Below are 15085 nucleotides of genomic sequence, written 5' to 3'. Positions count from 1 at the left end.
TGTATTTTTATTTATGTAATTCTAAAAATCTTCGTTTATGCAGTATTTAACTCCAGAGAAAAATGTTTTGCGTGATGTTTAATAGAAAAATTGGTAGACGACAATGGTGCACACTAAATTTTGTCAGTCAAGTGTATTTGTTTTCATTGAACTAAGACTACAGTGTGTAGATAGGGATAATATTCAAAATTATTCATTTATCTATAAAATATCTAAAATTATGCCGTTAAACCATACAAAATTTTAGATATTTTATTGATATTGTATTTTTTATCTATTATGGTTTGGTAGCGCAGGGCTTAATGAATTTTAAAAAACTTACCAACGCCATCTGTAACATGTATTCTTAATTCAACGAAAACAAATAAGTATGACTGGAAAGGTGTGCACTGTTTATGTCGGATCACCCATATCAAACCTAAACTATTTTGGTTTGGTTTAAGCAGGGTTTAATTGAATTTTTTATTGTATCTGCAAATTGTTTTCTTAGTTAAATGAAAACAAATAACTATGCCTGACAAAGACGAGAATTCTTGGGAGCACCGTGTGTTATCCATAATATGCTCTAGCTGAAGAGCAGATATAGTCAAAGAAGTAGAATAAATAATGGTCAAACACTTCTTAAGTGGTTGAGATTAATTATAAGAATGCACTGAGACTTGGTTCAAGTGGAATAACGGATGTACTATGTCAAGTGAAGAACTCGTGACAATAGCAGCACATCTCGTGACTGACTCGATGAGTTGAGTGAGTATTGTCCTTCTTATTTATGCAGTACATATGATAGATATTGTCGTAATTACCAATCAAAACAAACACTACCGGTACAGTTATGATTGAAGAAATGCTGACAATTATTATTGATGTTTTGTTTTGATAACAAAACCTACATATTAAAGTGTGTCACCAATTTAATGCAGAGTAGCTGATCGTTACTTGGTGAACTTTACAAATTCAAGACATTCACAAGATGTTATTTAAAAACAAAGAAATAGTATTAAAACAGTATATAAAAAAACAGTATATAAAGAAATACGCACACTAATGCACTATTAGAAAAACAGTATTAAAGAGTTAATACAAAAATTATAAAGTAAATACATGGAAGTACACCGAATGAGCTAAGTAGACCCTATCTTAAGAATTTGCCCACCTATAATAATACTCATCCTCACGTAAAATGGAATATATCAACATCCAAAGAGTTTTGGTTGTGGCAGGTTAATTCTGCACCTTGGGAGAACAAACAACTGATGCTCCTGATTTCTAAGATAGGGATATCAGGGACACACAGGTACTTACCAAGTTCTCATTTACACCGCGTACAAGTCGGAAAAAATGTGTGGCCAAATATAGATATCTTCCAGTGTTTGTTTAAACTACAGTTGTAAGCATACCTACTGACACGAACAAAAACGCCGACCTTCAGTTAGTGTTTGTGGCAGAGTATGGTTTAACGACATAACTATACAAATCTAGCCTTGTAGTCAATTCTACTTCTCAATAGCCTTGCGACAACCTCACGACACGGTTCAGACAGGATATATAAGTCCCATGGTTCTAAACTATGGAAGAATCAAGAATGAAATGGTCAAAAAGACCATGAACAGGTAACCACTAGCGTAATCGTTTAGTATTAGGAAGTAAAATGTATGTTATTAACCTTTTCTTTGTAAATGTAATAAAATTTTACGTAAAAAATTTCCGCCTCCGAAAATCAAGAGTGCTCCAGTGTAATTGGAACGCTGTGACCACAGACCTCGAAATGTCACGTCGTGAAATATCAGCGCGATGTATTTTTTAATATAAATTTCCGGGAAATCTCCATTAAACTTAGAAAATAAGTTATGGAAGAGATTGTTTACGTAAAATTTAGCAAGTACATGCTTCAATAACTTTTATAGCAATAATGGAAGTGTATGAAAATTGGAAAAGAAAATTGAATATTTATAAATTTATATACTGTATAATTGTGAATAAAGAATTTTTATACTAATTTTATCAATACAAGATAGAAGCTAACTACTGTTATAAAAATACTGTAAACGCGTACCTATATTTATAGACGCGTAATTATAATTATAGATTTTGTTAATGCTATAACATACTGACTATAACGAATATTGTAAAAATAACAATTGGAAAAACTTAAGATTCTGGCATAGATGGGTTTCTACCCATAAATAATAATAAATCTTAATCGCATCTTGGGTAAATAAAAGAATTAAATACTGCAACTAAAAATACAAATTGGCGTGTGACCTTGAACTTTAACTGAATTCTGTCCGACTAGAATTTACGGCCCAGCTGTGCTGGCTCGCGCGAGGTAAAAATAGATTCAAGGTTACATCCATATTACTATATAAAAGTCACTATGCAAGATTAAATAAGTTAGTAACTGTTCGTGTATAACATCTTGTTAGGATTAAGCATTTATATATTTAAGTTGAAATGTTAAGTATAATATTATAGTATTTTCTCGTAATAATATTCGTCCGAAAAGTAAATATCGAATGAGAAAGTTTCTGCGGCTCCAAACAGTTTTATTAAAACTTAGTAAAATTCTATTGGCCTAAAAAGGCCAAGAGTGGTGGAAAGGACTAGTACGTGGGTGTCAACCTTTCATTTTGACATTTTAAATTTAAAGACTGCCATTCCCTTATTTAGTACCCGAATACTTATTCCGATACCTCGATGGAAAGCTAGAAACTTTCCCCTTCGTTTGAACACGAAAAATCATATAAAATCAACTATTTTGCTTACGTCATCCTAACTGCGCATTTAAGGGACATGTTCTAGAGGGTGCTTGAAACACCCCTATTGAGTCTTAATTTTGCGAAAATAAAGTAGAGTAAATTTAACCCGACTAAATTAGAAGATATCTCTATTAGAAAGTTGCCAGGAACGGGAGATATACGTAAATTTATCCCGTGAGAGAAAGATATACATCTGCTATCCCTTACGGACTGTTTCCTGTTAAACCTCTATCCGAAGGGTATAAAAGGCGACCACTTTTCCCGTAAAATCATTAGTTTCTACACTCTTCACCAGCGATCTTCAGCAAGCAGCAGTCCTCACTGCAAAGTTGTGAGACATGGTTCTCAGTACATTCGCGATTCCTACGTACCAGTAAGTCCCCCTTCGGCGGGCAAAACGTAACGCGAATAACACGTATCTGTCGGTAGTGACGTCGGCCGCTAAAACGCAGCGCGAATAGCACGTATCTGCCGGTAGTGACGTACACGCGGAGTAATTTTATTTTTCATTACTCATCCTACGAGGTGACGTAATCGGGATAAATTACGCGATCGGATTTGTTTTATAAAAACAAATTAATAAACTCAGTCTGTAATAATAAATTTTACAAATCTTTTCGGGATTAAAAAATAAATTTTTGAAACTTTATTAAGTAAACATAATCATAAAATAAATTTTAGTAAACAAATTCATAAACATAAAAACAAATTTTAGTAAATAAATTTGTAAACATTAAGCAAACCTTTTGTAAACAAGTCTGTAAACACAAATAAATATTTGTAAATACACTGTGAACATAAATAAACTTTATAAACAACAATAAAATAATTCTATTCTTTTATAAACCTAATACTGTGTGACCAAAGAATAATTTATATTTTCTTTCTTATGGGAAAATATTTCATGAATTAAAAATATCCAAAGAATATCTGCGTATACATTCTCTGAATTAGGTGTGACTTTTTGGGAACTTGTGAAAGATTTCACAGAGATCCTATAGTGAACAAATAAATAGTTTGCTGATACTTTAATGAGATTTAATTACGGGAACAATGACAGTTAACCTTATTGTGTGACCGTGAACTCTAGTACCTGAATAAATTCGGCACCACACCAGCTGAGAGTTTTATTCGGGAATTCAAAAGTTGTGATACTACAAAGGAGATCCACCTCTCCTAGTTCATCACTAGTCTCCTCAGTGACGGCCCGGTAGCATTATTGAGCTAGCCGTGAGCCGGGTCATGTCACTACCCAAGAGAAAGTGTGTTGGATAAAGCCAAGTCACAAGAAATTCTTGTGAATTCGTTCCACCATAAGATCGTTTTTCAACTGATACAGGGCCCAAACAATCGACCCACTCTCAGGCTGACTTCTAACTAAGGAATTATAAAGGATTTTTAATACAGTAACACCCAAAAAGATCCGGAAAGTATGTATCATTTTTAGCGCCGGTTTACAATTGATAGCCATATCATTGATATGATACAGCCCTGTATCGCTCCTCTTTGAATCTCAATGCTTTCGGTCACTTTATTGTTGACTCCCATTGGAGACAGAGCAAAATGGAGAAAAATTTGGACTAACAGTCACGAATAATTTTGTAGTAAATATTCAAATATACTTACTGTTTTATTAAATCGCTGCCTGATTTCCAGGTTGTTCCATTTCACATTTTTAAGCAAAATGCCATTTTGATCTATTTCCAGAACTGTTTAATCCATTAGTCAGAATGCAAAAATTATGAACGCGTTTGTCGATAATCTCGAAAATAAGTTATTCTTTTATATGCAGAACACAGTTTTTGATATATATAGGTTGTGCAATTATTTCAATGTGAACTATCAAATTGCTCTCCGGAGAATTTTACAGAAAGTGACATAGAACAACCTGGGAATCAGACGGCGAAATATATATTGGTGGTGCAATGTATTATTTCAATGTGAACTTTCAAATTGCTCTCCTGAACATTTTACTGAAAGTGACAGAACAACCTGGAAATCAGGCAGCGAAATGTTTAATAACTTTTTTATTATTTATTTGAATTTAATTTTTTTTTTTTATTTGTGTAGATATAGAAATATGTATTTAAATGTACAGTTGTATTTTATATTAGGTATCTGTGGTTGAGCAAGTGGCTGACATCCATTTCTCGTAAAAAAACAAAATCTGTTAATACAAACCTCTACTCCGTGGAGGCCCATATGATCCTATTAGGATCGGACATGGTCGGGATCTGTGTTTTTGTAGGACGAAGGAAATGTATTAAAAAAAAAAGTTTTATTTTTACATAAAATTTTATTTGCAAAATGCCAGAGAACTGAAGAAAACCATAATAAAAACTATCAAAATATTCAATAATGCAATAAACCTATTTTGAACAAAATGTCACTTACAAGGTGTCGTTTCTTAAACCTTGATATATCTATCGGAAATGTAGCTTTGTGTGGTACTCTTCAAAATATTCTGGAAGATGGAGCTTCATACTTGCAGGCATATTTCGGTTGGTCCGAACTGTACCTACACAGTTTCTTTTAGACTGAGGAAAAGATTGGGAGACGAGTACCAATTATCTAGGAAGAGCATGCGTCCATCAGCCTTATATACAGACGGTGCACAATAGCTTCACAAGAAGGTAGGACTGAATCTCCCTCTCTCATCCGAGTATAAATACTGAAATCGAAACAATTCCCTAAATGAGACTCACAAAGCTTAAAAAAACTTTACGCCGAACCGGGCATGTTTATTCCTTTTGATCTGAATATAACATAAATGTCCCCGGAACTTCATCAATCGATCGAAAACTTATAGTCCGGTTTATAAAGATCGCGAAATCTCTTACGCAGATGAGTTATTACTAGAGACGCATCTTTGTCGTCCGCAAAGTGCACATTCTCAGAGAAGTTTCAAATCTCGCCCGTGGCATAACAGATATAAAAAAAGGCGTCTCTGTAATCTTTTTCCTAGAACAGTAATAGTTAATCGTCGGCTTCCGTACAGCACATATCTGAAATATGCAGATCTTCATCCAAAACACCTAAATCTGGCTCAGTATCGCAGAGATTATCATTATCTGATCGGTTTAAAATATTACGAATTTTAACAATTGATAATGTTTTGCCGAAACTATTACAAAGGAATTTATCAACGCCCGAACAGCTCATATTTGCTGTTCAGCTGTTGTTTCAGTTGCAGCTGATATTTTCTAACAGGTCGAGACAGGAATCAAATTTGATCCCAAAAAATATATCGTCACTGCTCTGGCAGAAGACACTAATTCGAAAAAATGACATATTGAGTTAGTACCAAAATGTTCCTTATTTCAAACTTTACCGTCTGGAAACCTTCTTAATAAATAAAGTCTTTATTTTAAAGTCATCCTTTTTACGATTACTTAATAAACTCACATGATAGACCATTATTTCAAACATTTTAATAACTTCAAAGTCAAATTACTCAAAACTAGTATTCTCCAGTTAGTGTGTTCTGCCAGAACATAGACGATATGCGTCTCAATATTATTATCGACAGTATAAAACGATTAAATCTATTTACATAGATGGTAATATATTGACGTTGAAACTAGAAAAATGTGTAACTCGTTTTAATAAAAAATTTACTTTGAATGCCATCTAGTGGTTGTTGTTAATATCTTTATGTCAAATGATGTAATTCCAAAAGAAATGTAATATTGTTAAATCACGGATGATTAAACTCCATAACCATATATTTGTATACAAAACAACAATGATTTTGTCTCCCCTGTAAAGTAGTGTTTTTGAAGTTACAAAATTTTCTATTACTGTTTACTGAGGTCTGTCTGAGCAACATCAAATTGGCGTTGATTGTCTCCAATGTGATACTTTATGCTAGAATAGATTTAAGGTCTTTATCGTCAATTCCTACCGATTCAACAGTTTTACATTCTACAGAAACCTATTTACAGAAGGGGGGTTAAAAAGGTGGTTTACATTATTAAAATAAACATACAATCTAGTTTCTATTAGCGATCACAAGGGTAGATATTTCCTTGAGCGTTATTCACTGTCGACCCACGAAAGATGATTCAGGTAGTCGGACAAACCGAATCTCTATGGTCAGGGCGGTGTCTTTTTTTACTTCATCCTTGCTTGTTTCAAAACTGCACAAAATATAAACAACTGGTCACACATCATCGTCGTCATCTGTTATAGGAATATCATGAACGATGTCCGGCGTTTGTGAAACAGTCGTCGGTCCTGTTGACGGTAACGCATTGTTAGTTTGCAACCCAGATGTAGCGGTGTCGGGGCAACTTTCGGAAGATGTCTTTTTAAGGACAGATTTTGGTTTAACAGCCTGAAAAAAAAACATCATGAATTGAGAGGCTGAGGATTAAATGAGTACATATAATAATTAATTAAAAGTTAGGATCATTTTTGACATCAACACATAGTGAAAGATGATTCCAACACGCAATTGAACTGTACGAAAAGTATTTAATTCGTACTATTTGATTACAAATCGCAGATATGATGTATAAAATGTTGTTATCATTTTCATTGTACCGAACAATGTTACTGCCAAAAGTTGGTAAGTCAATAACTTAGGTATTTAGAGTAATGGATTATGTCTATATATAAATGTATGCTAGAAAAAAAATTCAAGGTCATCCGATATATAGAGCATGCACATAAAGCTCAAAGAAATTAGCATTTTGCCTGATTTTAGAGGGCATGTCTGAACACAGATGATTCCATGTATTTGACGCAGTCAGTCCAGGACCTTGTAGTCCGATTCGTAATTCATTTTTCAGTTGTGATTTTCTCAACGCATGGTTTTTTCTGCAATTGTTTTATTGCTACTACTACACTACTGTCATTAGGCTTCATGACCAGTTGTAGTGTTAAAAAAAATCGTATAATTCAATTTTGATCTTTTCACAAGTGGAAACTTTGTCACAAGCAGTTGCATGATATATGAAGCGCCTAGTTTCAAAAGCCCCTAAAACGATTTTAGGTAGTTCTGAGAAAAAAACATACATATCTATTAAATCTGTGAACTTTATGTATTTATTTTTTAATACGTTACATTCTTAAGAGTATTTTGGCTTTCCATTTTAGGGGTATTTGAAAAGCACAGCCAACCATTTTAGGGGGTTTTGAAATTTACTGTAATTTTTGATCATACGTATTGACGGTTTTTGGCGTTTTTTTTTGGCCATCATATAGGTAATAAAAATATCCATCTAAATACATATCTAACTCAAAAATTTTCAAAAACCGTTTTAGGGGCTTTTGAAACTAGGCGCTTCATATATTCAAAATCATCAATCTTAAATACGATAATACCATCCAAATCATAACAGATCCAAGGTTTAGGGTCTCTGCGCATCTATTTTATACACAAGACGGCTTTAAGCCGCTACAGCAGCTATCTAGGGTACCTACCCGTCCTAGCCGTCTAAACAGTCAAAACTGTCTATCTCGCTCTAAAATTTAGCATAGTCAAGAGAGGTACTATTAAAACATAGCACTTATTGTAACAATTACAACTAACTACAAACCTACCCTAGATAGCGGCCGAAAGCAGTCTTGTGTATATAATAGATGCGCTGAAAAATTAATTGTTGATGGAATTGACTAATTGAAAAATTGTATAGAAATGCTTGCGATTTTTACAGATGTAGATGATAATAGTGTGAAGGTTGCTACAAATGTATTGGAAATGCGAAATGTCTTGCAGTTAATTAATTAATTAATTAATTTAAACATTAATCCATGAGTCCTTTTTCAGGTTCACTCTTGGATTAATTAGGATTGATTCATTTTTGGATTAATGCTCAGGTCCAGTTATGAATATTTTGAAAAAAAGTATGTAAAAGATTTGAATCAAATGAAAACGACAAAATGGAATACATCATATATTTGAATGAGACAGAATCGTCTCAATTAGGTACCATATTATTACAGTATATAGGTATGATGGAGAAAAAATAAATTTCAGTAAAAACTGGGTGTACAATATAATATATGTACACTAACCCATTGATATTCAGGCTCCATCTAACTTTTTTAAAAGCCTTTAAATACACAGTATTTTTTTTGCAGTGCATCCAACATTACAGACCTTTTCACCAGTATGGGTTCTCATGTGTGACGCGAAACCGCGTGTGCTGGCATATTTGTTAGGACAGTACGGGCACGACAGGGATGGACAGTCGCCATAACACTTCGCCATGTGCCCTCGGAGGTAGCCCGCCTTGTCGAAGCTGGAACCACACTTGCCACACACGTGCGATCTGACAGCAAACATGCATTCTATATTACTTAAACACGAATTATATAAATGGCAAACAATGGTCATTCAAAGATCATCTATAAGAGATACTATTGGGAAAGGTGTAACAAACGGTTACGTGTAAATTGTACGTATTACATTTCACCGTAGCACAGTTCGCCGTGAGCTTTCTTATCGGAAAGAGATGATCGTATACTATACGGTCATCTCTATAGCACCGAGATGAAAAAATTACGCATTGTTCGTGGAGCATTACAGACAATAATGTTCCAATATTATTAGATTCAATATGAACATTAATTTAATATTGATTGGTTTCAAATATCTGATAATAATGAGATCACTTGTATTATTATCAGATATTAAATTTGATGTTTGATTTGATATTTTACCTAACCTAACAAATAATCCAGTATACCGGCTATTTTCAAAATTTGTTTGCCGCTGGCTTCCTGTAAACCGACAAGAACCATGTTTTATTTAGACATGAATTTTATCACGGTACTATACAACCTAAGGAGGTTGGACGGTTTTTAATATACATACGACCATATATTTCCGATATAACATTTCACGGTGAAGTGTGATACGGCGAACTGCATACATACAAATTTTCGGACACGGCAACAAACTGAACTTCAATTCATTAATCTTATCATTCAGTGCCCCATGAGTATTGTTTTTCCAATATTCGATGCATGGTAGAGTTCTCTCGCGAACATCATTTGTAAGTGATCTTTGCACTACTTTTGACAGTAAACTATCGTTGAGTTACCACAGTAGCGAAGGGTGGAGGTAGGCTGTTAAGATCCGCCATAAATAGTGCACATTAAACTTTGTTAGCCATATGAATTTGTTTTTATTGAACTACAATTTACGGTGTTGATTAGTTTTATTTTTTATTAAACCCTGCCTAAACCAATCAAAAACAACAATAGTTTTGGTATATTTTGGGCGATACGACAAAATTGTGCACACTTTTTCATTTATATGTACTTATTTCTAAGCCCTGCCTAACCAAACTATAATAGATAGATGAGTATTTTTTTAAAACTATTATCTATTATGGCTTGTGATACTTCAATAAATAAAAAGATATCGTCGGTGCATCCCTTGGTGAATTTCATTATCATGTATGGCGTGGAATCCTGGATGTTACGAGCCAAGGAAAGAAAAAACTTTTAACAATTAAAAATTGCATTTATGAATTTATGACAGTCTGGAGTGAGCGATCATTCATTGGACATCCTCAACCGAGATCTAAAACATATTTGACCGATTAAAATTTACCTGTATCCCACGGAGTGTGTCTTGATGTGGGCCTCCAACAAGCTGGTCAGCGGAAAAGTCTTGAAGCACACAGTACATTTGTACTGAGTGGTATGGATCTAATAAATGGACAAAAGAAACATGGAATAAGAATTAAAATAATAATAAAATTCAAACACTGGATGGAACCAGAGCTCTAGAACCCTGCATGGGAGAAATATTTTTAACCAAATTTATTACCAAGTTGACGTTAAATTATTTTATGACTCGACTAACATTTAAAAAAAATTGTTGTCAATAATAAGTGCTTAAGTTTTCACAATATTTGTGCAGTCAACAGCATGAAAAGGTAACTTTCCTCAAGCAAACGCATTACGAAAGCGGTTCGGGATATTGTCACTATTACCACACAATGACTCCAAGGAGATATTCGCCTATCCACTCCACAGCCCAGCTGAGGCGCACTGCACCTGTGGCACATTTACATTTAGTTTTTTCGCTCCCATATTTCCAGGGTTACAAATTACTTACAATATGAAACTTTGGTAAGGGGCAATTGTAGAGGTTTTATCCAACTCTACAACTGACATGTTATTGTCTATGCTCAAGTTTAGAGCATAGACAATAAAGAGACGGAAACGTCAGTTGTCGATTACAAAGCACTCGTCTTTCCTAAAATATGAAGTTTAAAAAACCTGTACGCATACATCATAGATTAATAATATACTCTTGTATATCCTGCCATGTATTACTGTGCTTTATACGAAATACAAAACGATAAAAATGCACACGCGCGTTTCCTTTTGTAAAGGCCCACATTATAATACCACATCTACACATCAAACGCAACCTGTCTGAACATATTATATTAACGGAGGTGGTGGACAAATACAACGAAAACGCCCCCAATACACGAGCCAAGATAGACATCAATAAACTTACGAGAAGAGATTATTAGTCATTCTCTTACCTTCAAATGCTGGTCCAGCTCCGCCTTGGGTAAATTGATACCACATATCTCGCACGCGACATTCTTCGTTTCTTCAGTGATGTTTTTGTGCTTCTTTTGCATGTGCAGAGTGAGCTTGCATCCCTTCGAGAACGTCTTTCCACACTCAGTACACGTCTTTAAATGCGCGCCTATAAATAAATATTGAAGATTCAGTGGAAGCAGATAGGGAAGAACTTCATTCGATTGCGGATTGAACACGACTGATGTCGAATGCTGTTTTATTACAAGGAAACAGGGCGATAAATAGTGTTTAATTAATAAAATAGATTTTCGAATAATTCATGCTATTAGTGCACAAATATGCATTGGAAACATAGACGATTAATTAATTAGAAGCAGGCTTACCATAATTATGAAATTCTAAACCGGTACAGGAATGGGGTATAGAGCAAAGATACAAATTTACAACCAAAAATTGTTTTTTTACCTATTAAAATTAAGTACAAAAGAAGAATACAGGCGGACCTCGACTTACGAACGTTCGACTTTCGCACAATTCGCTATTTCGCACATTTCAAAAAAAATGGTTTTTTCAAAACGTCGCGCTGGCCGTGGGGTTAAGATATCCCTTCTCGCTCGCTCACAAGCAAGTGCATTTCTTGCGTCACTTGCATCCTGCTCGCACCCGTCACTTTGCTTGTGAGCTAGCTAGGATAGGTTTAGTCTTGCGCAGGAGCGCGTGTGGGCGTTGTCATGTTGTGCGTTTTGCTAATTTTCTTCATTTGAAATATTTCACCCTAAAAATTTATAAACATGAGTGAGAAACGGAAAAACTGCAGTGTTGATACGAACAAAAAGAAATCAAGGACATATAAACTTCACATGACGTTCTGATTGCGGTGAATCTTTTGCTTCAATCGGACGTTCGTATGATACAAATAGGTCTACTACGATATGTTCAATTTTGACAAATAAATACGTTTAAATAGGAATACGTTCAAAATTGTGGAAATATATTATCTTTAAAGGTTGTTTCCAAAAGACACGGCATAGTTATGGATGAAATGGAAAAATATTTGTCATCATGGATAGACGACCAACATCAAAAAGATGTCCCTCTGAATATTTCAATTATTCAAACGAAGGCTCTTAGTTTGTACAAAGATTGGAAGGCTAGAAAAAGAAGATTCTAACACGATTTTTCAAGCAAGTAACGGTTGGTTTATATTAAATTCACTGGAGAATCGGCTGATGCGGATAAAGATGCTGCAAAAGAATTTATTTCCTCATTATCCAAAATTATTGAAGATGGAGAATATTCCTCTAGCCAAATATTTAATGTAGATGACACAGGTTTATTTTGAAAAAAATGCCTAGTCCGTACATTCTTATCTAAGGAAGAATCAGTTGCCCCTGGGCATAAACCTTCTAAAAACCGATTGACATTGCTTTTTGGTGGAAACTTGGCTGGTGATTTAAAATTGATGCCAATGTTAATTTATCAATCAGAAAATCCCAGAGCATTGAAAGGGAAGGATAAAGAATTGCTTCCAGTAATCAAATAAAAAAGCCTGGGTTTACTGCGTTAATATTAAAAGATTGGTTCTCTTTACATTTCGTGCCAGCAGTTAAGCAATATTGTAAAGTTAATGATTTACCATTTAAAATATTTTATTTAAAATAAGAAAAAGAAGAGTGGCAAACAGTTAACTCTTGATAACTTTTTAAGGGAAACACCCGCATACCCCACTTAAACATGTCTCTTAAACATCTTATATTTACTTGATAAATAAATATTCCAAAATACACACAATTTAATTTTTTTTTACTTCCCTCTACTTTCGAACATTCAACATTCGCACACCTTTTCAGGAACCAATTATGTGCGAAAGTCGAGATCTTCCTGTATTACAGTAAAACCTCGTTAATACGAATTCCATGGGACCGAAAATCGAAAAAAATTCGAATTACGAATTATGAAATGTATGGGGAAAAATATTAAAATTTTGAAAAAAAAAAAATTTGATTTTCATTAATTTTGTTTCCGATCATAGATGTGCCTACCGAGTCAGGATTATTTTTATTACCTTCTTAAAATAAGTAATTTATGATGTTTTAAGAAAAGTCTGTCACAAATTTCAATGACTGGCTCATGAAATAGTGTACTTCATTACGATTTATTGTATATGTTTGTATGCCAGGGACTCTGAAATTATTTCGAATTACGAAATTCGAATTAAAGGTATGGTTTTATATGAAAATAATGTTCAAGGGACTTTTTTCGAGAAAATTTCGATTTACGGCGAATTTTGAATAATCAGTGTTCTTACTAACAAGGGTTTACTGTAATACTACCGACCGAAGGTACTTGATGGAATTTGAATTTAAATTCTAATGGATTTAAGTTTTGTACCATTACATTTGAGTATGATTCCATTTCAAATGGAATAGTGCAAAACTTAAATCCATTAGAAGAATGCGGAAGGTCTGATGCAGCAGAAATTTAAATTATTTTATTTATTTATTATACCAGCCGTACTTCTTACTAGAATGAACTTTTTTCGCACCCTTCCCGGCCGTCTCATCAGTCATAACAATATATACGCTACTATGGCCAATCATGGCAATGTATTATTGACAATCATTCATACGCGGAACAACAGCCGGGTAAAAATGCCAAACCGGGCGAGACGCCGGGACCAATGTGTGAAACAGGGACAATCCCGGTCAAACCAGGACGTATGGTAAGCCTAATTAGAAGTAACATTAAACAAGGCACAAAAATCTGAAAGTTTCTCAACATTTTTAGTATCAACCAGCAGATCTATTCCAACTACGTAACAATATTCTTTAAATATTGTTTCTTTAAATTTCTGGATCTGAGATAACTTCAATGGTGTTATGGATGTATTCTCAGGGCCGAATTACCTATAGGCCTGTGGGATTGAAGTTGGTGGGTGAACAATGAAACATGTGTGAACACTTTTGAAATTAGATTTATTTGATTGTACATAATGTTAATTTAGACTTGTGTGCGTGACTGTGTAATATGCGTGTGCTCTGTCCTGAGACCCATCACGGACTAACTTGAATAGGATTTTACAGGGTTCAACAATAAATTGAAAAATTTTACCTTGGAAACAGTATGTAGGTACATTAGAACCTTGATATAACAGATTAATGCGGGTTGAGGGGGTGTCCGTTAAAGCCGAAAGTCCGTTATATAAAAACACAAAACAAAATCCTGTTTATTCGTCTACGGATGATATATCCAGACACACGGTAATGTTCGCGCTTGCTTTCGGTAATCCTACTTTGAAAAAAGGTACAAGTTTTGTTTTCACTTTTGAAGTCTGCTGTTTTTTTTATAATCGACTCATTAAACTTACGAAAATTGTAATAAGTAGAGTTAAATTTCATTATTTGACGAATAGTCAATAAATGTTATTAGACACTTGGATTTAAACATGTATAATATTAATAGGATGTTTTTAACAATTGTGACATTTGACTGGTTATTTTGTCCATTATATCGGCTTAAGCGTCAGCCGTGGGCGTTGTGGGTCCCAGGTTCGAATCCTGGGTCTGGGAAGTACACATCTTGTTTTTCAATTTGTGTATAAGTCAAGAGTATGGACCGAATAGGTTGAGCAAGTGACTGACATTCATTACTCGTAAAAACAAAATCTCTTAATACAAAACTTCACTCTGTGGAGGCCCATATGATCTTATTAGGATCGGATATGGTCGGAAAAAAATCGAGGCTCTACTGTAGGTACTTTCATTAAAATATCATTGAAATCAATTGCAACAAAAGGAATATGTATCTAT

The 15085-nt window shown here is 34.2% G+C and overlaps 1 protein-coding gene across 1 annotated transcript in view; it reads right to left on the bottom strand.

Annotated features, from left to right (window-relative positions):
• Positions 1 to 5042: 5042 nt before the first annotated feature.
• The window catches only part of LOC147069108 (uncharacterized), a 34578-nt gene continuing 24535 nt past the window's right edge, over positions 5043 to 15085 (bottom strand). Inside the window, exons 14-17 of the mRNA XM_085951359.1 lie at positions 11273 to 11442; positions 10324 to 10421; positions 8863 to 9034; positions 5043 to 7092 (exon numbers count right to left, since the gene is read on the bottom strand). Of these exons, the coding sequence (XP_085807485.1) occupies positions 6919 to 7092; positions 8863 to 9034; positions 10324 to 10421; positions 11273 to 11442 (614 nt within the window). The 3' untranslated portion in view covers positions 5043 to 6918. The remainder of the gene's footprint in view (positions 7093 to 8862; positions 9035 to 10323; positions 10422 to 11272; positions 11443 to 15085) is intronic.

This window comes from Rhyacophila brunnea, unplaced genomic scaffold (genome assembly GCF_057557595.1).
Source record: "Rhyacophila brunnea isolate RB1 unplaced genomic scaffold, BYU_Rbru_1.0 scaffold_24, whole genome shotgun sequence".
NCBI classification, from domain to species: domain Eukaryota; kingdom Metazoa; phylum Arthropoda; class Insecta; order Trichoptera; family Rhyacophilidae; genus Rhyacophila; species Rhyacophila brunnea.
Note: the sequence above shows the minus strand (reverse complement) of the source record. Positions and strands in the feature narration are given on the sequence as shown.